Below are 27428 nucleotides of genomic sequence, written 5' to 3' on the forward strand. Positions count from 1 at the left end.
ACTGTATAGAAAAATCTATGCTGCAGAATTACCAATGGGATACCAAATCTGAAATGCACTACCATCAAGATCCACAAGGGCCTTTATTTCAACCCAAGGAGTGAAGGGAGGGGGCTGGATTAGCCTATCCATTCCAGAAAGCCTTGTATCTTTGTGCTTTAGGGCATGGAATGTAGCGCCGCCTATGGGTAATGGTGTGGTAATTACTCTTGGTCTATACTTTCAAAAAAGCTAGACCAGAGCAAACCCCCCGCTCTCAGGGTACTGAGCTTCAGCTCAGTCATGATGCTGGGGTGAATGTAGGCCTATCTGTAGAGACCAGGGAGACAGACACACCGGCCAGCTGCCCTGATGGGTCTGTGGTAGATCATTAATGCGGGTTGTATCCTACAACGCTTGTGGCCTCCGAGTAGAACATACTGCTTCTGATAGATCAAGACGTTTGGTGGTGGACACATTGCTGGACGAGAGTGACATTGTCTGCCTTCAAGAAACCTGGATGGCCAAGCAAGATCCGGACAAATTGAACTCCCTACACAAGAACTTTCATAGTGCTGGAAAGTCCACTACCGATCTTAGCATGAGAATGGTTCGTGGGAGGATAGCTGGTGGTGTAGCTATACTGTGGAACATAAAATATGACCCAACGGTAAACGGTAGTAAATAAATGTACTATTTTAAATGTGTACACCCCATATGAATCCTATGACCATGAGGATGAATTTCAGAACAGGTTAGCTATTATTCAGTCCTTTATAGAGGACAATAGTTCATGTTGTGTCGATGTCATGGGTGATTTTAATGCTGACATGTCAGATAAGTGTTTATTCGCACAACATCTGCAGCAGTTCTGTAATGAAACTAAATTAATCATATCAAGCGTTATTGCCTGATACAAGTTTTACCTATGTAAGTAAAGCGTGGCACACAACTTCCTGGCTAGACCATATTGTGACCACAGTCGATGCTCATGACTCACTGGAAAGTATAGAGATATGTTATGGGCTGGCCACCACTGATCACATACCAGTTGCTATGCTGCTAAATGTTGAGAGTGTACCCTTGTTGGCCAACAAGGGTAATGCTGCTCCGTCAAGAAAACTGGACTGGTCAAAACTGACCAAAGAGATTATGCACAGATATTCTCTATTAACTGACAGCTTACTTAGTGATGTTGAATTGCCTAGGGATGCCCTAATGTGCACGGATATGAACTGCAAGGATAAACATCATGCTGAAAAATTCTGTGGCATGTATGATGATATTGTCAAATGTCTTTATGCTTCCAGTGAACCTTTTATTAATCACAAGAGTAAGGTCCCTAACACACGGCCTGGCTGGAATGAGTTTGTGTCTGAGCAACATGCTGTTGCTAGAGAAGCCTTTAGAGTCTGGTCAGAGGCAGGCAGACCCAGACAGGGAGTGCTGCTTGATAACAAAAAAACGACAAATGCTAGATTTAAATATGCACTCGTTTTAATAAGAGAAATGAAAACACAATGAGAGCAGACTCGCTGGCCAGAAAGATGCAGAATAACAATCTTACTGACTTCTGGAAGGAGGTCAAGATCATAAATAATAACAGAACTCCCCTCCCTTCTGATATCGAGTGGGTTAGTTGTCCAGAGAAGATTGCTGATCTATGGCGTGAGCACTACAGTAAACTATTTAATTGTGTTAAAAGTAACACAGTGAGAATTGATAATTAATATAAAGGTATCTCTGCAGACTTGATAGTTAGATCAGTAGATATTTATGATGCCATCCACATGCTAGACAACAACAAAGCTTGTGGTATGGATTGCATTTCTGCAGAGCATCTAAAAAATGCCAGTTATAGACTCAGTCCATTACTAGCCATGTGTCTCACTGGAATTATGGTTCATGGTGTTCTACCAAACTCTATTATGTCAGTACTGTTAGTGCCTGTTGTTAAAGATAAGGCTGGTAAACTGAACAGCATAGACAACTATCGACCCATTGCATTGGCCAGTATCTTGTCTAAAGTGTTTGAGAGAATTATTTTATTGAAATTGGAAATGTATCAGTTTGGTTTTAAAAGAAAACATGGTACTGATCTCTGTATCTATGCTCTGAAGGAGATTGACTCAGGTACACAAGTCTTAATTCATCTGTATTTTTACGCTTTATTGATGCTTCCAAAGCTTTCGATCGAATTTGTCATGAAAAACAGTTTATGAAGCTGCTAGCGAGAGGTGTCCCTAAACCTCTTGTGAAGATTTTGGTGTTCTGGTATGCCAATCAAACTTTTCATTTTAAACGGGACAATGTTGTATCAGCTCCTTTCCATGTTGGCAACGGAGTTCGACAAGGAGGAATTTTATCTCCCTTTTTGTTTAATGTGTATATGGACGCCTTATCAAGCCAGCTGAATAAGACAAATACTGGCTGTCTTGTTGGTGAATCTATTGTCAATCATCTGATGTACGCAGATGATCTGGTACTACTCAGCCTGTTGCAACAGATGCTATGGGTGTGCTCTCAATATGGCATAGATTGATAGATGATATAAAATATAATGCAAAGAAAAGCCACATAATGATAGTCAGAAGTAATCAGGACAGGAAATTAACCTTCCCTACCTTTTATTTATCTGGCAGTCCCCTTGGTGTTTGTGAGGAAATAAAATATCTGGGCCATGTCATTTCTGATGATTGGACAGATGACAACGATACATATCGACAGCGCTGTAAAATGTATTCTCAGGCCAGTATGTTATTAAGGAAGTTTTCTATGTGCTCAGATTCAGTTAAATATTCCCTGTTTAGAACCTACATAACACCATTGTACACTGCTCATTTGTGGTCTATGTACAGGAAAAGGAGTCTACAGTTACTGAAAGTAGCCTACAATGATGCTTTTAGATTGCTACTTAATGTGCCTAGGTGGCATAGTGCTAGTCAGTTGTTTGTGTCTAAGCACGTACCAACCTGTAAGGCACTCTTGAGACAACTGATGTATGGTTTCATGTGTCGACTGGACAAGTCTGAGAACTGAATAGTAGAGGTTCTGGTCAACCCTCTAAAGAGCTGCTATCGATTTACTTGGAACTTAAGACGACATTGGCACAAAAGTCTTCATACTTTTTATGCACTGTATTATCTATGTTTTATGTTTTTGTTTTACTCTCTTTTTTATAGCTCTATGTCTGTTATTTTATATGGAACTTGGCGTCTGAAATAAAGATTTTTATATATATATATATACATATTTATATATATCAATGTTTCAGGATTTGTATAACTTTTTACCATTGCATACAAAATCGGAAATGCAATACCAAAAAGATCAGCTTTTGTTAAGAGATCCACAAGATCCAAGATCACAAGATCCACAAGGCCTTTGCTAGAGACTAAGGAATGAGTGGGGGCTTGGTCAGCCCACACTTTCCTGAAATGTTGCGTGTGCGTCTTGCCAAGCCCATGCGTGTGTAAGGGAAGGCTGAGTGCGTGAGGATTAGGAGCACGCGCGGGCAGGAGGAGGGGAGAGAGGATTTTTCCAAGGAGCTCTGAAATTAGCCAAGCATGTATATTTAAAATATTCACTAAAAATCTACTTTTCACCTTACATTCAACTTTTTTTCAGATTTGAATACTCAACATTCTCAAGAGTCTTCATATGAACTAGTGATAGTATCAGAGTATCCCTTTTAGACCGGTGGATGTGTAAAGCATTATTTTAGCGTTAGCGATAAATTTGATTTGCTTTATATCAGTATTTTTTTAAAATATTAAGTCAATTTTTCACATGGTAACATGATGTAGTGTCGTCCACCGATATACCAACTTTGGTTTTGATATCTCAAAGATTTGCTGAGATTTGATCCAATTTCCTGTTTAGTTGCTTTGTTGCCGAATTTGATTGGTTGTACCGGACAAACGGTTGTGAGGATCAAAATTCCTTTCGGTAACTTTTGTGAGGCTTGGTCTGAAGATCATCTATGATAATTTTGAAGAAGATTTGACAAGAATTGTAGGAGGAGTAGGCTTTCAAAGGTTTTTGATCAAACCGGAAATTGCGGAAAATATATATAACCGGAAATTGACGCCATGGTGTGCGTTGAACTCGTCTTGATCCAGGGAATCCAATGGTACCTCATTTTTGAAAATCGACCATACGGCTCAAAAGTTGCGTGTGTAAACACAAGTCCAACTTTGACCCATTGGTGGCGCTAGAGTGGTCTAATGGGAGACATGAAACTTGGTGTAAGTATAGAAGTAACTGTCCTTAATGAGTGTGCCAAATTTCTCAAAAAGTTGTCGAAAGGTTCTAGGGGCTGCCATTGACTTCCATGGTACAAGAATAATAACTAGAGAGCATACAATTTCTGGGGAAATTGTGAGGGTGTGCTTGCGGCTGCCCCAGCTGCCCATAGTCTCCTGGTGTTTAAATATTTCAAAAAGCATTTAAATGTATGACTGCAGTTCTGACCATTGTGTTCCCTTGATAATAATTTTGTAAAAATTACATGTATCACTCAGATGGAGGATAGGTGATACTGGTAAGGAGGAGGCCAAATGTAGCTCATGAAGATGCAGCGCTAGGTAACTTATTAAATTGTAATCAGATATAAACAACTTGTTGGTTGCCCAACTAGAGGAAGACACAGCATCTGCTTCTTCAACTCCTTAATCCTCTCGAGGCAACTGTTGCACCTGGTTATGAGGTTGTAGGCTATGGGACATCTAATATTGCATTTGTCTAATTATGTGTAGGACCGTATTTCTCAAATGGTAGGACGTTTTGACTCATAAGAGCATCTAAATGTAGCCTATCAACGTCAATATATTAATGTTTTCTGTTATTTTAAAGCAAGCTCAGAGACGTATGAATGTAGAGTTGCTCGCTATATGGAGTAGCCTACCGTATAGCCTACACCGTGAGCTGACCTCGCAATGCCTAGCCTACGTGACGCCGCAAAGATGTAAAGATGGTACCATTTAACCCTGTAAGACCCCATGGTTGTAAAATTACAACGGCACTTTGAACGGTCTAATTGCTCTTTTTTTTACATTATGGGTGGCTCTTAAAAGAGCCGTTGTTGTGTGTGCTGTGGCTAGCACAAGAGTCGTCGGAGACCGTCTTGGATGTTTCCCAAGAACACATTGTTTCCAACGTGATCAAGGTGGACACCGTCGGGTCGGTACTCCAGTGCAAGGTCGGGGTACAGTCCGACCTCCTCCGCGTGCCGCGCAAGCCAGTAGATCAACGAGCTGCCAACGATCCAGACGTGGGGACGACTTTGGTTTTCCATGGTGTGATATGATCCAACATCCAACATCTGCCTATTATATACTAGCTGGCTTCCCGCTTCTTCTTTTTCAAAAAATGCAAGGCTAACATCTGCCTGTTTATTTGCTCCCTGTGTCTGTGTTGTTTTTATTCACAATATTCCCATTGGTTGGCCTTGAAAACAAATAGCTCTCTATTATTTCTGAGACACTTGCGTCCTATTTAGTAATTTTACCGCCCTGAATGGCATAATTTGAGTAATGATGGCAAGCGCAGGCTTATTGATTAGACTACTTAAAAAACGTTATGTTTCATTATGCGAGATAGAGGAGTCTAGTTAGAAAAGAATTTTAGGAGTTGTATTATTACATTAGTATTGATACTTTTCAGAGTAACCTCAAACCTTTCTTTTGTTTCTTTGACCTTACATTTTCTTGGAGGGCTTATGGTCTCGGTTTAACATCATTATTTATAGCGACATCATTATTTATAGCGAAGAAGCCTACCGGACACTGTTAGCTCGCAACGTAGACAAAGAATGCTCCTGCAACAAAGTTGTTACTTAACTTCATTGCCACAGCCTCAACTTTGTCAATGTCAAAACTTTGTCTGTTCATGAAAATACTTCATTTCAGCCTAAACCGCTAGCTAGGATATAAATTTCACTGGGTCTTGCAGCGCTGCTTGATTGAATTAGCCGGTTTGTAGAGATCTTGGGACGAAGACACTTTTTTGGTGTTTTACTGATGCAGAATTCGGTCAAATAAAATCGATAGACGTAGCCTAATGAGTGGCACATAACGTGAAGTAGGCCTAACATTGCATTTCATTTTATTTGAGGTTTAATAACTTGTCCAGTGCAGTGGGGCAAGTAGCACTAGCCTGAATTTCTCTTCCAGACTTCGAAAATCCACTCTTCCCGGAGAAGGCTTAGCTACATGGCTAGACTGTTGCTACAGATCAGAATCCTTCATATCTTGGACACCCAAAATCAGCGAATCTTGCAGCCAAATCAAGTAGCCTATATATATAGATAGGCCTTATATGGCTACAAACTTCTGCTGGGCGTCTAGTATATGGTCTAGCTGGCTATTTGTTATTAAGACAACTCTTTAATGTGACACATTAGGCTACTTACATGCAGGTTTTAAATTGGCTAAATATACTGGTGTAAAAAATGACCTAATCTCTATGATTTAAACATCATTGTAAGTTTTTCCCTTCTCGTGATATTTTCAGGCATTAGTAGCCTACTCATTGCATTGATTAATAAGCTTCTTTTAAAAAACGTTACTGTACTGTACCAGCAGTAGCTATCTCAGATGGAATCGCGATTCAAATAGTACCATCTGCTAACTGAAAATATGCCCCCCAAAACGTAAATAAGCTTGACATTTATTTAGGGGGAAATCCCTCATTCATAAAAATGTCAGTGGTAGCGATCATTGTCAGTAACAAGGCAGAATGCGATAAGCCCTGTGTGGAGAAGCTGCCCCGGCAGATTGTACTACATACTAGACTGTTCGTCTTGGTACTGTAGCGATTGCGTTGGTTGAATTCGATTTAACGTTACATCCGTTGTACGGTCTAGGCTGAAATGAATTATTTTCATGAACCGATTGACAAAGTTTAGGTTGAATAGAATAAAGGAATTCTTCCCCAGGAAGAGTCTGGTTCGTACCTTTTCCACAACCAGTAAAGGAAGTGAGGTACACATATAATCAATGTCCATTTTAAATTTAAGAAAATAATGTATCATTGGGTAAATCCTGTGTATAATTTTAAAAGATACTTCCTTAACTTTGTTTGTAATTAGATAATGATTAGGTACAAGCCAAAGCAGCTTCGCTGCTTGGCCCCTAATAATAAGAATACCAACAATAACAATAGGTTCCCTCCTACCGGAGGAACCTAATAAGAATACCAACAATAACAATAGGTTCCCTCCTACCGGAGGAACCTAATAAGAAGAATACCAACAATAACAATAGGTTCCCTCCTACCGGAGGAACCTAATAAGAAGAATACCAACAATAACAATAGGTTCCCTCCTACCGGAGGAACCTAATAAGAAGAATACCAACAATAACAATAGGTTCCCTCCTACCGGAGGAACCTAATAAGAATACCAACAATAACAATAGGTTCCCTCCTACCGGAGGAACCTAATAAGAAGAATACCAACAATAACAATAGGTTCCCTCCTACCGGAGGAACCTAATAATAATAAAACTAACGAAAACAATAGGTTTCCTCCTGACGGAGGAACCCTAATATTACCAACATTTACAATTAGGGTCTTCCTGACGGAGGAGCCCTAATTAAATCAGTGGCTTACGAGAGATCTTTCTTTAAGAGGCAGAGTTTTAATTACAAAGGCAGAGGGTATCTCTAAACTGACTTATGCGGCTATGGGTTTGCATCTAAATAAAACCATATAAAGATATTGATAAAATATTGATGTCATGGCCTATGATTTACAAACATAACTTTTCACCTCATAAGTATTATATTTGGAACAATAAGGACATCATATATAAATGCAAGTCTTTTTTTCTGAAACATTGGTTTAATAATGGCATTGTGTTAGTAGATCAGCTATTTAATGAAGATGATTTACTTTACACTTATGAAGAGTTTCTGGCACATTATGAGATTCCTGTAACACCAAGGGCCTATGCTAGAGTTTTTGGTGCAATATCTTCGAAAGTGTGTATGTTGTTTAGACGGGAAAAGAATAGACATTCCACACTGGTCCCCAGCTACTATAGTAAACTCTTATGAAGGTAACATTTGTTTCTCTTTTAACTCACGTAATAAATCCATAAGAGTTACTTAAAAGGGACTCTGTATCTTTGCCTTATACTTATTCTTATTGGAATCGTTTAACAGACAATATTATTTGGAAAAAGGTTTGGCTTGTACCTAATCATTATCTAATTACAAACAAAGTTAAGGAAGTATCTTTTAAAATTATACACAGGATTTACCCAGTGATACATTATTTTCTTAAATTTAAAATGGACATTGATTATATGTGTACCTCACTTCCTTTACTGGTTGTGGAAAAGGTACGAACCAGACTCTTCCTGGGGAAGAATTCCTTTATTCTTGTTGTGGAAAGAACGAACCAGACCTTACAGAGACGTCTGTATTGAAAGATCAGTGCACTGCCCATCAAAGTAAGGATGGGAAAGAAAAGTAAACAGGTTGGACCTGTTGAGGGTCCTATAGTGGACCAGATGAGGAAGAGATATGGTGAAGAGAGCCTGGACTGTTTGCATGTCTGGTCAGAAAAGTTTGGTTTTCCTGTAAACGGATCCTTTAGTACAAACAAGCTGAGTCAATTAAGAAAGAAATTGATGGAACAAGAAAGTGATTTAAGAGGAAAAAAGAAAGTGAATATGATTTCACTTTCTGTTGACTATTTTACTGTTGATTGTTCTTCTACAGGTACAGTCCTGCACTTTTGTGGTTCATGTTGTTTAATCTGTAACTTGTATAACTGCATGCTCTTATGGGTCTTCCCTTTGGCACTTGTTTAGCCTTTCACAATGTATGCTTCATGTTTTGGCTACTTGCAATGTTTGGGACTATCTCGTTGTTATGATCAGTGACCTATGCTCTTTTGTAAGCTCTCTCTTGGAAGTCGCTTTGGATAAAAGCGTCTGCTAAATGAATAAATGTAAAATGTAATGTAAATATGAAAGATTTAGAAATGTTTGAAAAACACAAGAAATGTTTTGAGTTGTGGAACAAAGAGTCTGACCGTAGGGAGAGATCCAGACTTCAGAAGGTATTGAAAAGTGAACCAGAAAAATGTCAGGATGAAGAAATAGGGAAATGTCCACCATACATGCCGGCGCACACGCACTCGCACATGTCTTCTGCTTTGTACCCACAGTTGAGTGCCACGAGGCTGCGCCCGGACCTGGATTTCCTGCCCTCCTGCCCTCCTTCAGCTCCACGACCAGACCACACACAAAGCCAACGACAACCCCCACCGCTGAGAGAGGCCCTTCTTCAGCCACAGAAAGAGGAACTCTCTTCTCCAACTAACCGCACCCGATCGGGCCAGATGTATGGACAGGGGAAGTCAACTTCTGTCCAGGCAGCCGATTCCACCACGCCTGTCAACCGCCGCGCAGAAAACACACCACTGCCTCCGGACTCAGACGATGAACTAAGTGCCTTTCCAGTACAGAACTAACCCATGGTGGAGGTCGCGGGACATGACGGCCCCACCATGGTTTTTCGCCCGTGGACTGTGTCAGACGTTAGGGAAGCTAGTTCACACCTCCCAGACGTTGCTACCTCGGGAGAAGCCTTTGCTGAGGCATTGATTGTGTTCTGTAGGGAGTTCAGACCCACTTTAACTGAACTCAGACGCCTGTTAGGGACAAAAATGAAGGCAACAGACTTTGCAAAGATCTCCAACATCCTTGTGGGTGATGACATCAGGTGTGTTCACATTGAATATGGACATGCGGACAATGCACAGTATGCGAGAAAAGTCACTGACATTGCTACTGTCATAAAGACAGCTTTTCCAACTCGACTGAACATGTCAGCAATAGCAGCATGTAAACAGAGACCTGATGAAGGTACAGACGACTACATGCACCGCCTCACAGAAGTTTTCACCACCCACAGCGGCATTGCTCGACCCAACAACACCGACCACATGACACCCTGGGAAACCCATCTCTGTTCTGCTTTTCTGAATGGACTGTTACCAGAGATCGCTGCTGCCGTCAAACTCTCCTGTGTCTGTTATGAGGAAGCCCGCTTGGATGAACTACGACGACACAGCCGACATAACCAAGCTCAGCTGATGGCTGAGCAACAGAGGACCATCAAAGCTGAGAAGGAACTTCATCAAGCCACACTGACTCTTCTTCAGACCGCATCCCAGCAACATGGAGGCAAAGGCGGCTTCAACAAGAAGGGCAGGAAGGGAGAACAAGGGCGCGGTAAAGGAGACAACAAGGGTCGGCATTTCCACAAAGACCCTGATGCCTGTTTCAAGTGTGGGGTAAAAGGACACTGGGCAAGGGACTGTCCTAATAAGAAGGGGGAGAAGAATGAGTTCTCCCACCAGAAGAACGGCTTTCATTCATCCGATTGACTAAGAGGGCAGGAGACGGGAGCTGAGCGCAGACCACTGGCCTCAACGCAGCATGAAAAAGGTACCTTGCACACGCCTGCACATTGCAAGGAAGAATTGCTTGCTACACATTCCATTTGCGATAACGATTTGCTTGCTTGCTGCAATGAAGAAATGCTTGCTGATAATGCTGAGGGACAGCTAGTATCCAGATGTATTTCAATTTTATCAGAAAAATTTGAACCCCAACCCACTTACTTGTCTTATTCATCTGAAGCATACAAGAGTTTTCCTCAGTTTACCATGATGATAGCAGGACGCTCCATTACATTTTTTTGTAGATTCAGGTGCACAAATTCAGTCATTAAAAGGAGTTCCCCAGTTCGCCCAAGCTTAGTGGTCGTTTTGTTTATTCAATGGGCGCCTCAGGTCAGGTTGTTAAAGAAAATCTTACTGTACCCTTACCCTGCAACATTCCAAACGGAGACCCCTTGAAGCATTCTTTTTTGTTATCAAATCTATGTCCTATTAATCTGATGGGTAGGGATTTGATGTGTCGTTTGGGTATTTGTTTGTTGTCTAAACCAGAGGGCATCAAGGTTACTGAATTATCAGAGGTTTTTTGTACTATGGCACTCTCAAGTCAGACAGATCTGCTGTATGCCTATCAGTGGAAAGTAACAGACCCTCCAAAGGGGGGGAGACTGTTAGAGATAGCCAGGTCACTTGTCTCCTCTGTTCATGTTGATTTTATGATGCCGGATGATTTGCATTGTACTTCTCATATTAGTATTGGAGCAGATACCGTTTATGAAACCGGCTGGTTTCAGGCTGTAAAATCAGAGAGTTTGCAGATTGTTAATTTGTATTATATGGATTTTTGTTGTGTTGCTGAAGTATTGTTAAAACAAGATCAACAGAGTTTCTTTGATGTTTGTGATTCTACTCCTCATGTCTCTTTGGTCAAGAGTTCCGACATGTCTTGGTGAGATTTGGGCCTGTTTCTGGGTGAATGCTTGAAGGTCTCTGACTGGGTCAGTACAACAGACCCCAACATTTCTTATTCTCTTACTATGAATTGTTTCAAGAAGTCTTTCCTTGCTGATGTGCCTGTGGTCCGTCACGTACAAATAGTAAAGGAGTCTGTTCACTTGCCTGTTCTGACAATGACACAGTCTGATTTATCACCTGACCCAGCACTTGACTCAGTTCCTAAAACTTTGTGGGCCACTGGCAAGTATCATGTTGGTTTGATCAAGAACTGTGAGCCAGTGGTTATCACTCCAAAGTCTGATTTCCGGCCCTGTCGAAAACAATACCCACTTAAACCTGAAGCTCTTGCCGGTATCAGACCTGTTTTTGAGTCTCTGCTCAATGCTGGCGTTATTGTGCCTTGTAAGTCATCTCCTGTCAGATCCCCTTTATTTCCTGTTAAAAAGATTTGTGACGTGGGCCTTCCTGCTGAGTGGCGCTTTGTTCAGGACTTGCAAGCTGTCAATGCTGCCGTGCAGCCACGTGCTCCACACGTGCCTAATCCTTACACCATTCTATCACAAGTCCCACCCACAGCAAGATTCTTTTCTGTTGTTGACTTGGCCAATGCCTTTTTCAGTGTTCCTGTTCATAAGGACAGCCAGTATTGGTTTGCATTCAACTTTGACGGCAAGGCTTACACTTTCACCAGGTTATGTCAGGGCTACTGTGAAAGTCCTACAATCTACAACGAGGCCATAAAGACCAGCCTTGAGACACTTGAACTCTCTCCAAGAACAGTTTTGCTGACCTACATCGATGACCTCATGACCTGCTCGCCAACTGCTGACCAGTGCAGAAAAGACACCATCACCTTGCTTAAACATTTGGCCTCAGAAGAACACAAAGCCAGTTTGTCAAAACTGCAGTTTGTTAAAGAGTCTGTAACATTTTTGGGACATGTGATCACAGCTGAGGGCAAATCTCTCTCTCCCAAGAGAATAGCAGCAATTCAAAACATCCCAAAGCCCATTACAAAAAAGCAAGTCATGTCATTTCTTGGAATTTGTTCTTACTGTCGACAGTTCATTCAAAATTATGCAATCCTAGAGGCCCCACTCAGATCACTGATTCATGGCCAGAGCCTCTCCTCAAATGACAAAGTTACATGGACACCGGAAGCGTATGACAGTTTTTGTGAACTGAAACTAACCCTACAGTCTTCACCCACTCTAGTTCTTCCAGATCCAACTAGGCCTTTCATTCAAGCTGTGGATGAGAAAAATGGGTGCATGACTTCTGTTCTCCTGCAGGAGTATGGGGGCGGGCAATGTCCGGTTGCTTATTTCTCTGCTAAACTTGACCCAGTTGCAGCTGGACTTCCGCTTTGTCTGAGAGCTGTGGCTAATGCAGAGAAAGCAGTCATGGCATCAAGAGACATGGTCGGGTATTCACCTCTAACCCTTCTTGTTTCATTAATTTTGCTCAAACAGAAAACTTCTCATCTGTCCGCCGCTAGGTGGTTACGTTACAATGCCTCATTGTTGAATATGCCTAACATCACCATCAAGCGTTGTCATGTTCTTAACCCTGCTACCCTTTTACCGACAATTGTGGATGGTGAACCCCATGACTGTGTGCTAACCCTCCAGGAGGCCTGCACTCCCAGACCTGAAAACACCATTATTCAACCCCGACTTAATTTTGTTTGTGGATGGGTCCGCCTCTCGCGACCCCTCTACGAGTGTTAACAAAGTTGGATATGCTGTTTGTTCTGCACATGACACTCTTGTTTCAGGCTCTCTTCCCAGCCACCTCTCAGCCCAGGCAGCTGAGTTGATAGCCCTAACTGAGGCCTGTCGTCTGGCTGCAGGTAAATCTGTTACCATCTATACCGATTCCCGATATGCCTTTGGTGTCGTTCACGATTTTGGTGCCCTATGGAAACACAGAAAGTTCCTCACCTCCTTGGGTAAACCCATCTCTCACCACACTAAAGTCGCTGTCCTGTTGGATGCAATCCTCCTTCCATCTATAATTGCTGTGTGTAAATGTCAAGCCCACACCCATTCATGTGACCCTGTGTCTTTAGGGAACAACAGAGCTGACAAAGCTGCTAAGGCGGCTGCTCAAGCTTCAACCACTTCATTCCTCTTTTCTGAACAAGCCTCGAACTCTGAGGTTCCCTCTTCTGAAGTTCCCTCTTCTCTCGCAGCCGCAGTCATTCGCCACCCCCCAGGAGAAAGCCCTGTGGAAGTCATCTGCCTGCACACTAACAGAAGGAGTGTGGCGCAGTGAGTGTGGAAAACCCTGCCTTCCCAAACATTTCTTTCCCCATTTTGCAAAATTGACACATGGGCGGGACCATGCGTCAAAAGCGGGGATGATAAGTATGCTAACACAACAGTGGTTCACAAAGGGATTTACAGCATATGCACAGAGATTTTGTCAGTCATGTATGATATGTGCAAACCACAATGTAGGACGAGGCATACCCACTACACAGGCCGCACATCCACCCCCATCACAGCCATTTGAACACCTCATGATGGATTTTATTGAGTTAACACCATCTGAGGGAAAAGTGTACTGTTTGGTAATGGTAGACTTATGGTCAAAATGGATTGAAGCTTTCCCTGCAAAACATGCCACCAGCCATGTTGTTACAAAAGCACTACTAACTGAGCTTGTTCCTAGATGGGGTATACCAGCAAAAGTCAGTAGCGACAATGGTGCACATTTTGTCAACTCTGCTCTCGATCAGGTCGGAGAATATCTAGGCATTGACATGAGGCGTCATTGTGCATACCATCCGGCCAGTGGGGGAGCAGTCGGGCGGGAGAATGGGACCTTAAAGATGAAGCTGGCCAAATGCTGCGAGGACACTGGTCTCTCATGGACCAAAGCACTACCCATTGCACTGACCTACATGAGAATGAGAAAGAGAACCAGAACTAATCTCAGTCCGTTTGAGATCCTTTTTGGGCGACCTCCTACACTGGGGGTGAATGCAGAGAGAAGGCCTTTACCTTCCACCTCTCTCTGTGAGGATGCAATGTTACAGTATTGTAAAAACTTGTCGGTTGTGCTCTTTCAGATTTCTACACAGGTAAAAGACGCATTGCCCCAGCCAGCTGAAGGTACTCTACACAACCTTAAGCCAGGTGATTGGTGATTGGTGAAAGATCTGCGCAGGAAGAACTGGAGATCGAAGAGGTGGTTAGGACCGTTCCAGATCCTGCTAACTACACACACTGCTGTAAAGACGGCTGAAAGAGCGACCTGGATCCACGCCAATCACTGCAGAAAGGTTCCTGAGCCTCTCGAGTAACCGCACACCTGCCACACACTTACACGGTAGGGCTGCGCTGACTCATCACAGTTCTAGAGTGTACGAAGAAAGCTGCGCTGAACTGCACCGGCGAAATACATAATGCACATACACGTTCCAGAGAATACACCCACATCTGTTGTCACCAAGCAACCTCCGAGGGACAACGTAGGACCGCCGACCACCATAAGAACATCCTGCAACCGTTCCAGATTAGGTACCATGATGGGGCTGGCCTTGATCCTCACTCTGATCCTATCTCCACTCTTGTGGTATCTCACTCATCGTACAGTATATCAGATGGTGAGACTCACAAGGGAACAGACTGATCAGCGCGTGGCAATATATGGCCCGACCAACATAACGGAAGGAGATTGTCCTGTGACACTCTCATGTCTAGACAGAATTGAGACTGTTCGATATCTAAGAGTAGTAAAAGATTCTCGCAACATTGCTTATGTTCTTAGATACCCACCCGCCTTGACTAAAAGCGTGGGGGGGAGTCTACCATGCGGTTCCCCGAGCAGCACTGGGTCACTCAGACCACGCCATGGTTCACCTGATTCCTGCACACAGGCAGAAGCTTAAGCGCTGCAAGCCTGCTGTGAGGACATTGAAACAGTGGACCAGTGAGGCTATGGAGGAACTGCGGGCGTGCTTGGACTGTACTGACTGGGATATGTTCATGACTGCCTCCAATACTCTGGATGAGCTCACAGAGCCTGTGACATCATACATCAGCTTCTGTGAGGACTGCTGTATACCAACACGCACCAGGGTGAGCTACAACAACGACAAACCCTGGTTTACAGCTAAACTCAGAAGGCTGAGGCTGGACAAAGAGGCCGCGTTTAGGAGTGGGGACAGGGACAGTTTCAAGGAGTCGAAGAACAGGTTTAGCAAGGCAGTGAGAGAGGCTAAACGACTGTACTCAGTGAGGCTGAAGCGCCAGTTCTCTGCTAACGACTCTGCTTCTGTCTGGAGTGGGCTCAGGCAGATCACCAACTTCAAGCCCAGAGCCCCCCACTCCACGAACGACTCTCGTCTGGCCAACGACCTGAACGAGTTCTACTGTCGTTTTGAAAGACAATTGGACAGTCCTGTACAACTCCTTTCCACCCGTGAGGCCTCCCCCCTCCCCCCCTCTACAGTGACGACCCTCTCCATTCAGGAGAGAGAAGTGAACAAACTGTTCAAGAGACAGAACCCCCGCAAAGCAGCTGGGCCGGACTCTGTCTCTCCAGCCACCCTCAAGAACTGCGCTGACCAGCTGTCTCCGGTGTTTACCTACATCTTCAACACCTCCCTGGAGACATGCCATGTGCCAGCCTGTCTCAAGTCCTCCACCATCATCCCTGTGCCCAAAAAGCCCAGGCCAACTGGACATAATGACTACAGACCCGTCGCCCTGACCTCTGTGGTAATGAAGTCTTTTGAGCGCCTGGTGCTGGCACACCTTAAAGCCATCACAGACCCTCTACTGGACCCCCTGCAGTTTGCCTACAGAGCCAACAGGTCTGTGGACGATGCAGTTAATATGGCCCTCCACTTCACCCTACAGCACCTGGACTCCCCAGCATCCTACGCCAGGATCCTGTTTGTGGACTTCAGCTCTGCCTTTAATACCATCATCCCCGCTCTGCTTCAGGACAAGCTCTCCCAGCTGAACGTGCCTGATTCCACCTGCAGGTGGATCACAGACTTCCTGTTTGACAGGAAGCAGTGCGTTAGGCTGGGAACACAAGTCTCTGATTCCCGGTCCATCAGCACTGGATCTCCCCAGGGTTGCGTCCTTTCTCCTCTACTCTTCTCCTTGTACACCAACAGCTGCACCTCCAGTCATCCGTCCGTGAAACTCCTGAAGTTTGCAGACGACACCACCCTCATTGAGCTCATCTCTGGTGGAGACGAGTCTGATTATAGGTGGGAAGCAGACAACCTGGTGACCTGGTGCAGCCAGAACAACCTAGAGCTCAATGCTCTCAAGACAGTGGAGATGGTTGTGGACTTCAGGAAGAACACAGCCCCACTCACCCCCATCACCCTGTGTGACTCCCCAGTCAACACTGTGGAGTCCTTCCGCTTCCTGGGCACTATCCTCTCCCAGGACCTCAAGTGGAAACTGAACATTAGCTCCCTCACCAAGAAAGCACAACAGAGGATGTACTTCCTGCGGCAGCTGAAGAAATTCAACCTGCCAAAGACAATGATGGTGCACTTCTACACAGCCATCATTGAGTCCATCCTCACCTCCTCCATAACCACCTGGTACGCTGCTGCCACTGCCAAGGACAAGAGCAGGCTGCAGCGTATCATCCGCACTGCAGAGAAGGTGATTGGCTGCAATCTGCCTTCCCTCGAGGACCCGCACACCTCGAGGACCCTGAGACGGGCGAAGAAGATTGTGGCTGACTCCTCCCACCCTGGACATTCCCTGTTTCAGTCACTCCCCTCTGGCAGAAGGCTGCGGTCCATCAGGACCAAAACCTCACGCCATACAAACAGTTTCTTCCCTTCCGCTGTTGGCCTCCTCAACAAGGCCAAAGCTCACACTGACTGAATGTCTTTAAAAACTTTTTACATTTTGCACTACACTCAATTCCTGTAATATTTGTATTTTATATTGTATTTTATATTGTAAATTGGCAACTTATATTTTACTTATTGTATATTTTATTTTAATTGTATTCCACTTAGTATTGCTAGTTTATGTATCCTTAGTATAGTTAGACCACATATTTTAAATTTAAGATTCCTATATGTTTACTGTATGCACCTTCCTGCCAAAGCAAATTCCGTGTCTGTGCAAACTTTCATGGCGAATAAATCCCATTCTGATTCTGATTCTGTCTAGGGACAACCATGAAATTCACATTGTATTTTCTCCGGTTAGGATTGCTGACTCTGGTTGATGATTGTTAAGGCCATTGACAGATCTGTTAACACCCAGTTCCTCAATCTTGTGGCTACTGACCGCAACCCCACTCTCGCTCCTCTGCCGACTGATCTTTGGAGGCCCTGGGCAAGTCCATCTGATTTTGATTTTGGTTCTGATTCCAACTCTGATGATGCCTCGGTCATAGTCTAATTTGTTTTTGATCATGATTGTGTCACATTCTGATTTGTTGGAACGTTTCCCTATTGGTGCTTGGACATTTTACCCTTCTGAATTACGATATTTGCATTTTGGCCCGTATGATAATGTTAATATTACATTACATACTGAATCCGCTGATGACACTTACATTTCTTTGTCTCCTGATAGCTCTGATTTTCCCTTGTCTCCTACAATTTGTGTAGTACATCATCAGGCTAGAGTACGTGCTCTCATCAGTTTATCACGACCAACTTTTATTTGGAATATGATTATAATAGGTGGCTGTCCTTTTATTTCCATTTTTGTTGGACACCTTTGTGTCTTCTCTGCCCTTCCGGGTAGATGGTAAAAATTGTTCTGTATATTTTTCTGCTTGCTCCAAAAAAACTCAGAGACGTCTATGTCTCGCAAAAACAGCTTTTGCTTATTCTACTGGTTAATGATGAAGTGTTTTCAACTGTAACAAGGGTAACACATTTGATGTATTCCATGTAGTTGTATTTTCTTTGTTTTATATAATTTTTTTGTTGATCAAGGGTTTGATCAAAAGGGGGGAATTGTAATAGAAAATTACTATTCTTTACATATAGTCATTTTAGCAGACGCTCTTATCCAGAGCGACTTACAGTAAGTACAGGGACATTCTCCCCGTGGCAAGTAGGGTGAAGTGCCTTGCCCAAGGACACAACGTCATGTGCACCGACCGGGAATCGAACTGGCAACCTTCAGATTACTAGCCCGATGCTCTACCCGCTCAGCCACTTGACTCCCTAACTCCCTGTCTTTAAGATGTCTATAATATTCTTTGGCCTAGAACAATTATTGCTGAGGTTTTAACTTCTGTAAAAATGGCATAACCTTTTAGCCTAAGACAGTATTGCTTAAGTTTCCGTTTGCTGACAAACGTCTAACAATTTGACTGTTTGACCCTGGTTGTTTTGCCCATACTCCAGGGGTGTTTTGCTGACAAGTTCTGCTTCTGTCGTCTCAAGCTCTGTTTTTTAATATTGAGCATCTGTATCCAGTTCTGCAACCTATTTCCCTTTTTAACTTTCTGTTATTGAAGAATTCCTCTTTTGATAGACATGAACTATTGATCTAATGATGTAACTGTCTGGAATTACTGTATAAAAGAGTGTTCAGATCATGACACCTTAGAGAGCTCTTCTACTCCAGACATCATTTATGATACTGTTTTGGAATTGCTCCTCCTTGATTTCAAGAATAAACAGATAAAGACAAATTCTTCTGACTTCAGACATTCAATCATAGAAAATTCCACCACACCACGTCTCCATTAGGAATACATAAATATGGTCATTAAAACTTTCAAGAGGTCCTGGCAGAGGGGAGGAGAGAAGAGAAGGGAACAGTGGAGAGGAGGGAGGATGGCAAAGGGAGAGGAGTTTCTTACGATATCAGGGAGCCTTTTTTAAACATCCCAGTTAGGGTGCGGGGCCTGCTGAGCAGTCAAGGGGCGGGGCTTGCGGATCTGAACCAACTGTATCCATAAACTAACTTTATCCTCCAGAAAAGTTTTGTTTACACTCTGTAACAACACCAAAAGCCCCACTCAACCCTGGCGCCTGTTTGTCCCCTTTCACCTCTGCGGCTCATCAAGCAGGACAGCAAGGTAGAGAACTACAGACATCAACCACAAAACAGCCTTCTCACTGAGCCTGGAAGGCTGAACAACTGGAACGTGTTACAAATACACATTACACATTGCTGTGTCCTATTTCTGCCAGTCACATACAATCATGTCTGTTCATGTTCTACTGTGCACACTTTGCTGAGGGATTACTGTCAATGTGTCACTTGTTAGTGTGTGTAAGTGTATGTGTGTGTGTGTAGATCTGTCACAGGGTAGATTAGCTTCCCATTATTACTAATTAAAACATTCCACAAAGGCATGTCAGCACATGCTACATGACGGCAACATGCTTTCTGACACATCCTTCCAGGAAGAATATTGAACAAGACATTTTCTATTTTGTTGAACTCAGTCCTCATAAAGATTGCCTGAACACTCACTGTCCCTGTCTATTCCTGTAATTTTGGTTGATAAGGGTCAATTCTTCAGGGCTGAATCTGAGCATTTTTGACTAAAGTTTTAATATTGGCTATAGTCTAACGTATACGTTACTGTATCAGTTTCAGGGTTGACAGACTTCCTTTGATTGCTATCACAGACCTAGAATACTACCTACACTGGTGGAAATGGTCTCTGTTTACAGGTTAATCATTTCGAAAAGAATACAGACATAATATGAGTTGATAAGCTTATTTAGATTTTGCCTTCAGACCAATGCATTCTATTAGAAATTCCGCGGGTTTTTGTAAAACGTAATTCGCTCGCGAATTTTGGGCCTGCTAATATCCCACCGCAAGTGAATGCAGCACTAGACGACTCCAACCACCCTCCCCACTGCGCCGACTGAGACCGAGGTGAAATCAGTTTTATATTCGAGATGCAACAGACATTCATATTTGTACCTCTGTTCAGGCTCCGTGTCATATTTAGGGACCGGGGTAAAAGAGTAGACAGCCTGAATGCCGAAAAAATCTAGCAGCCATTTGAATACACACCATTTTCAGTGTTTCTTCAACGATTTTGTTGAAGCATTTAAAAACGGAGTGGTGAATATGAAGATGTTATACAAAGATGCCATTTTCTTGTCATTTGATCAGGTTAAACAGGAATTATCTTTACCAGCACACCATTTTTTTCAGATATTTACAAGTCAAACATTTCGTACAGAATCGCTTTACTTAATTTCCATCACCTCCACCAAAGTCAATGATTCAATCATTGAAACCCCACCTGAGGTGAAGGGAGCTGTATCAAAGCTGTACACAATTATACTTGAATTGGAAGGTTCCTCAATGTCAATAATAAAAGAGAACTGGGAGGAGGATATGGATGCAGATATTTCTGAAGATCAATGGTCTAACATTTCAAAAAATTCACTCCTCAGTTTAAGATTGTACATAGGCTTCATATGTCCGAGGTTAAACTGTCCAAAATCATCACGGGAGTTAACCCTATCTGTGACAGGTGTAAGCAAGCCCCTGCCACTCTTTATGACACATTTTGGTCTTGTATTTTGATTGATGTTGCGAGTACGTAAACCCAAGTCTGCACACTACGGTGGCCCTGAAGTGCAAACCACACCCCCTAATATGAGTACATCCCCCAAATGAAAATACTCCCCCCCAATACAAGTCAACTCCCCCCAAAACGGATGACTTGTTCACCTCCCCCCAATACAAAAACCTGCTCCCCCCCAATAGAGTCAACTCCCCCCAAATCGGATGACTTGTTCACCTCCCCCCAATACAAAAACGTGCCCCCCCCAAATACGAGTCAACTCCCCCCAAATCGGATGACTTGTTCACCTCCCCCCAATACAAAAACGCGCTCCCCCCCAATACGAGTCAACTCCCCCCAAATCGGATGATTTGTTCACCTCCCCCCAATACAAAAATGCGCTCCCCCAAATGGAAAACGACATTACATTAACTCAAAAACACATTACATTAACTCTGAACGGAAAGGGTAGGTACTACCCTTTAGCGCTGATTGGATGCATTAGGCTAACTAACAAGAAATAAGAAATTGATCGACAGAAGTACAAAATGCAATAGCCTGGCAGAGTTACGTGCACCAGAACATGTGTTTGGCTATAGAAGAATGTAGAAGGAGGAGCTCACGGCAGCACCTGCTGCTCGTTGAGGACAGTACTGCGATCCGTGCTTTCATGTCAGAGTCTCTAAAACACCAACAAGTCTCCAACAACATAAAAGTCGCCAGGAGGGTTTGGAAAGATCGCCAGATGTAGCGGGAAAGCCGCTAAGTTGGCAACACTGCTCTGTGGGTGTTCGATTGTGTTAAAAAAATTTAAACTTTTTCTTGAAGATCCGAAAAACCGTGGTTACATGTAAACCGAACCGTGGGTAGTGTGTTGAAAGGTTCGTTTTTGTTCGGTTTTGCACCCCTACACAGCAGTATAAATGACTTAGTGAAGCAGTATGACTCAGTATAGCAGTATGAATGACTCCGTACAGCAGTTTGAATGACTCAGCAAAGTAATGGTTGTGAAATTGCCTGGGTTGTCAGATTTATTTGGTGATTAAGAAAGCGAAACATATTATATCTGACACATCTCACGCACTTCATGATTGATTTCAGACCTTCCATTTAGGATCTTTGTATAGGGTCCCCTTAGTTAAGTCATAGATTCACATTTTAGTTTGTTCCATGTGCTTAAAAGAATTTAAATAGGAAAGGTAGTTTTCTTTTTAAAGGTTTGTATTTTAACAAACATATTGCCCGTAAGGGAGACAATAAAAGCTAACTAAACAAACTGAACAAAGTACATTGTCCCCTCCTCCAGTGTCTCTGGAGGAGGGGATCCCTCACTGAACTGCTCCTCCCAACATTTCCTAAATTTTTACTCTTGTTGGCTGATCTGTAGACATCTGTGAAGTCTTCTCTTACATTGCTTGTAAAATTGCTAGATCAATTACATTTGATCGGCTTAGAGCAGTTTGACTGATTCGGTTCAGCAGCTTGACACTGACTCAGTATTGTAGTATTACACTATGACGACTGGGAATCAAATGTCAGATAGCTGTTTGTGTGGATTTTACTCCAGCAGTTATTCTAACTACTGCTAAACAGTCAAGCAGGGTAAAGGCCAACGGAACTGACAAACAAACAGAGCATATCGTTTTTAACTAGGCAGAGAGGTGGGGGGGCGTCTCAGAGGAGCCAGAGAGATGTGAGGAAAGAGCAGAGGATGAAGGTATGGATGAAGGTGTGTGTATGTGTGCGTGCGTGTGTGTCAGTGTGAGGCCACTCCAGGTCTGGATCTGTTTATCTCGGCTGTTTCCTGTCTAATGGTCGCCGCCGGCTGATTCATTTAGCTCTGTGTTTGCTCTGACTCATCCAGACGCCAGCGGAGGAAAACAACACATTTCAGCACATTGGGAAGATACTTTGCTACATTTAAAGTAGTGGTGGGCCGTTATCGGCGTTAACGTGCTGCAATAACGTGAGATTCTTATTGGGCGATAAAAAAAATATCGCTGTTAAACTATTCTCAAAGTTGGGTTGGGAGCTGGGTCTCTACTACGCAAGCTATGATGACTTTCACCTTGATATTTTTGCGTGGATGTATACCTAGCTGAATTGCACTGTAGGGGGCGAGAATGAGTCTTCGTGTGTAAGCTATGCCTTGTGTATGAAATTACCACATCAAACGTGACGTGCTAACATGGATGTAGCTATGAAGCCGCCGGGTTTGCTTCAGGGAAATTTATTTTTAAGAAGCTTCCCAATGGAAACCTCGACAAGACTAAGGTTGTTTGGACCTTGTGCAATGCGGAATTAGTTTACTGTAGGAGTTCTTCCAGTCTCAAACTCCACCTAAACGCAAAGCATCCCTTAGCTAATGCGGAAGATCCTTGGCCAAGCACTGATGTAGCACATGGGAAGAGTCGTCGTCAAACTCAAAATGAGTTTTAACTGATTAAACAGTTAGTAAACACAAGTACATCTTATTGAACATAATTTATTTTCATCACCGATTATCATAGTAGAACAGCTTTCTCAAGCAGTTTGTGATGCATTTTGGAAACAGGAGATGAGCCCCTGGTCTAATGTGCCACCTGGCTTGAGAAACCCATTCTCAAAGACTTACTTTTTATCATTATTTGGGGTAGCACACATTCTGAATGCCTTCGGCGGAATTCAAATGAGCCATTTTAATCTAGATTAATTCCGAGATTACAGTGAGATTAATCTAGATTTAAAAAAATGATCTATGCCCACCACTAATTTAAAGCTATGTATACATACACACACACAGTAGAGTACATTCACACACAAACACACACTCAAACACTCCCACACAGAGCATTGCAGAAAGCTTCTTCTACATGTTTTCTAATCTGAGAGAAATGCTGCATCCAGGAGTCTGGGATCTAACCCAGAAGAGGAGCACCTGACAACTGGTTTGTGGATGGCAAGAGCGAAACCAACATACTGCTTGGAGCTTGACTCAGACTCAAGACTGGTGACACCTGGTCACACCAGTCTTGTAATATGTCAAGAAGAGAAAATAGATCAAGAGAATGATGCTGATAACGGTGCCAATGATAATGGTACCAATTAAATGGTGATAATGATGAATGTGATTATGATGATGGTGGTAATGATGGTGATCATGGTGATGATGATGGTGATATAATTGATAAGGATAATGATGATGGTGATAATGATTGCTGATATCATTATCATGCTAGCCATCCCTCCAGTTCCATCCCTGAGTTGGTTCCTGGCTTCTGCTTCTTCTTGGGCAATGAACCATGCACTTGGTCATACATGCACACACACAAACACGTTACATGAATGCACACACATACATTCATGCATGCATGCATACACACATTCACACACACACACACTGGTGAAAACAGTAGATCATCCTTTGAAGAAGAGTCTACCAGGGAATGAATACTGTTTCGTGAAAAGACAGTTTTGAGTCACAGTCTGTCCTCATCACAATAATGACACATCATTTAAACAGCAGCTTCCTCTATCCTCCAGTCAAGAACAGAGACACAGACAGAAACACACAAACGGTGTACCCAGCCAGGCTAATTACAGGTGTGTGAGTGTTCATCAGAGAGGAGAGAAAGATTGGTCCCATTTATAATGAGTACCAGCTGTTGAAAGGAACAGTACCACAGAAACACAAAGACACACACACACACACACTGAAACTAAACTAAATCAACACCACAGGCCTCTCACTCCAGGCTGGTCGAATGGGCTGTTAAGTTCATCAGCAAGAGACACATGTCCTCTCGCATCATCTGTCTGTCCTCTCATGTTACCTGTCTGTCATCTCATGTTACCTGTCTGTCCTCTCATGTTACTCTGTCTTCTCATCAAATGAAATCATCGAATGAAGTTTTATTTGTACAGACTTTTTTTTACAAGCAAAGTCACAGAGGGCTTCACACACGCCCTTAGAACTTCCCCACAACCACCCTAAACCCTCAAGGAAGACAAGGAAAAACTACCATGAAGACTCAGAAAAAAAAATTGAAACCTTGGGAGGAGCAATTCTGTGAGGGATCCGCTCAGACATTGTTATACATACCTTAGAAAAAAGAAAAGTGCAAATAGATGTTGAAACACAGAAATCCAAAGTTCAACTCGGTGCTCAGAGTTGGTGAATGTCAGTTTAAGTAGTGGTGGCCACAGGGCTGGGGGCTTTTGATCGGTGCAGCATCACAGGACAACTGGGCAGATGGACAGGAAGGGACCAAGATCTCCCTGTTGTCCGTCAGTGGAGACTGAAGTCCACTTGGCAACAACGCCAAGTCCACAATAAATGTTGGACTTAGTCGACTAAGTCGCTCTCATGTTACCCTTCTGTCTTCTCATGTTACCTGTCTGTCTTCTCATGTTACCTGTCTGTCTTCTCATGTTACCTACATGTCCTCTCATGTTACCTGTCTGTCTTCTCATGTTACCTGTCTGTACTTCCTGAAAAGGCTGAGGAAATTTGGCATGCCAACCAAAATTCTCAGCAACTTTTACAGCGGCACGGTCGAGAGCATCTTTACCACATCAATCATAGTGTGGTATGGATACTGCACTGCCCAGGGCAAAAAGGCACTCCAGCGTGGGATCAAAACAGCAGTTCATCTCAGGAATAGCCTTCCCTTCACTACAGGACATTTACTCCACTAGGTTCACCAGGAGAGCCCACAATATCATCAAGGACAGAACACACCCCCAGCACAGACTATTCTCGCTGCTGCCATCAGGCAGACGTTGCAGGAGTCTGAAATCCAGAACAAAGAGACTAACAAGCAGTTTCTACCCGCAGGCCGTCAGGCTGGTGAACAGCTCCCTCACAAGCCACTACATAACGAATACAGCCCCACTACACACACGCATACACAGACACCCACATACTGAACTATGACTTTCGGTATTTGCAAACAACGCACTTTAAACACTCAAGAGTCATTTCATTGATGTGCTTGACATTGATTTTAATGTATTTTATTCTGACTGTTTTATGTACATATATTATATAAATCCTTGCTTTCACGTCTTTCACCCATCCAGCCACAGCATATTGATAATCCGTAGCCTACTCTTGAAAGTCTTCACGCTATCCCCACTGTATGGGGAGGGGTTGTGCACAAAATAAATGTATATGTCATGGAAAGCAAATTGGGGCAAGCCTGGGGCAGATAATAAGGGACAAAAGAAAACTGAGGGTAACAAATAAGGATCGGAGCCTAAAATTGAAATTTTCTCCAGATATCTCTGTCTCTCTCTCTCATTCAAATGCGCAGTGTGGGCGGCCATACTGGGCGAGATCAGTCGTGAATATGGCGGCGTTTTATTTGGTAGTGACGTAGGTGGCATCTATGAATAAAGACTGTTACCATATAGTAATACAGTATGGTGAATGTATCATAAATATTGCATTGACACAACCAAGTGTCAAAATAGGAAACAATTTACTTTTGCCAATCCACTAAGCTATACTCACAACCCATCTCTCTAGAGCAGGGGTGTTACACTCATTTTAGTTAAGGGGCCACTATAATCTCTAGTGGGCCAGACCAGTAAAATCATAGCATAATAACGCATACATAACGACAATATTTCTCGATGTTTAAATCATTGATGAAGAATTTTTTGATGATAAACCCTATTTGAAGGTCTTTCTACAATAAACTAGAAACATAAAAACCAAAAACTCTGACATCAGCCCACTGTTTATCTGCCCGGCCTCTCTGCTGATTCCCAAGCGAGCAGCGAGCGCTGCTGCCTGTGGCAATGAGCGCTTCTGCCTCCGGAGCAGACATCGCTTTACGCTGTTTTTGAAGCAATCAGGCTAATGGATAATTAAAAAAAAAATCCAAACTCAAGCCTCCATATTCAGAGAATCGGATTCGGAATAGCAGTTACTTTTAGTTCAAGTTCAAGTCTTTTATTTGTCAGATGCACAGAACAACACAAGGTTAGACTGGGCACTGAAATTCTTAAGACAAGACAACGCAAGCACCTGACATAACATAACATATAAGTACACAGAACAAATTTACATCTATGCTGAGCTTAGATAAGTGAACTTCCTAAATATACAGATAGCAATAAATAAATTACTATACTAACCCTAATACTAAAACTTCCTAAATTACAGATAACAATAAATAGTACGCTATACTAACCCTAATGCACAAAAAACCTGTTTCAACCCTATAACCTATCTAACCTAAGTGGAGTACAGTGCAATAGTGCAAATTTGCAGATCAGTGACTATGTCAATGACCAAACAGGAGCCTGGTGGCGAGGTACAGTAGTGCAATGTTACTGGAAGAGCAACCAGTAGCTGAAAGTGACAGTGTATAAGTGACTAGTGTGCAGTAAAAATGTCCATATCAGTGTCCATTGAGAAGCCTGATGACCCTTGGGTAGAAACTGTTGTCCAGTCTGCGTGTGCGCGACCGGATGCTGCGGTAACGCCTGCCAGAAGGCAACGGGGTAAAGAGACTGAAGGATGGGTGGGAACAGTCTCTTAGAATCCTGCTGGCTTTCCTTAGGCAACGTGTGTGGTAGGTGTCCTGTA

At 43.0% G+C, this 27428-nt stretch overlaps 2 protein-coding genes across 4 annotated transcripts in view; one reads left to right on the forward strand and one right to left on the reverse strand.

The window, feature by feature from the left end:
- The window catches only part of LOC124470080 (piezo-type mechanosensitive ion channel component 2-like), a 180005-nt gene that overhangs the window by 109634 nt on the left and 42943 nt on the right, over positions 1-27428 (reverse strand). The gene's annotated exons all lie outside the window — the stretch shown is intronic.
- LOC124470082 lies at positions 8984-15216 on the forward strand. The gene is made up of 2 exons (XM_047023798.1): positions 8984-10442; positions 14430-15216. The coding sequence occupies exon 1, from the start codon at positions 9467-9469 to the stop codon at positions 10379-10381; it is 915 nt and encodes a 304-aa protein (XP_046879754.1). The 5' UTR covers positions 8984-9466; the 3' UTR covers positions 10382-10442; positions 14430-15216.

Source organism: Hypomesus transpacificus, chromosome 8, assembly GCF_021917145.1.
Source record: "Hypomesus transpacificus isolate Combined female chromosome 8, fHypTra1, whole genome shotgun sequence".
NCBI classification, from domain to species: Eukaryota; Metazoa; Chordata; class Actinopteri; order Osmeriformes; family Osmeridae; genus Hypomesus; species Hypomesus transpacificus.

Coding starts and splice junctions, on each gene's coding strand:
- LOC124470082 (XM_047023798.1), top strand. CDS start 9,467: ATGGTGGAGGTCGCGGGACATGACGGCCCCACCATGGTTTTTCGCCCG.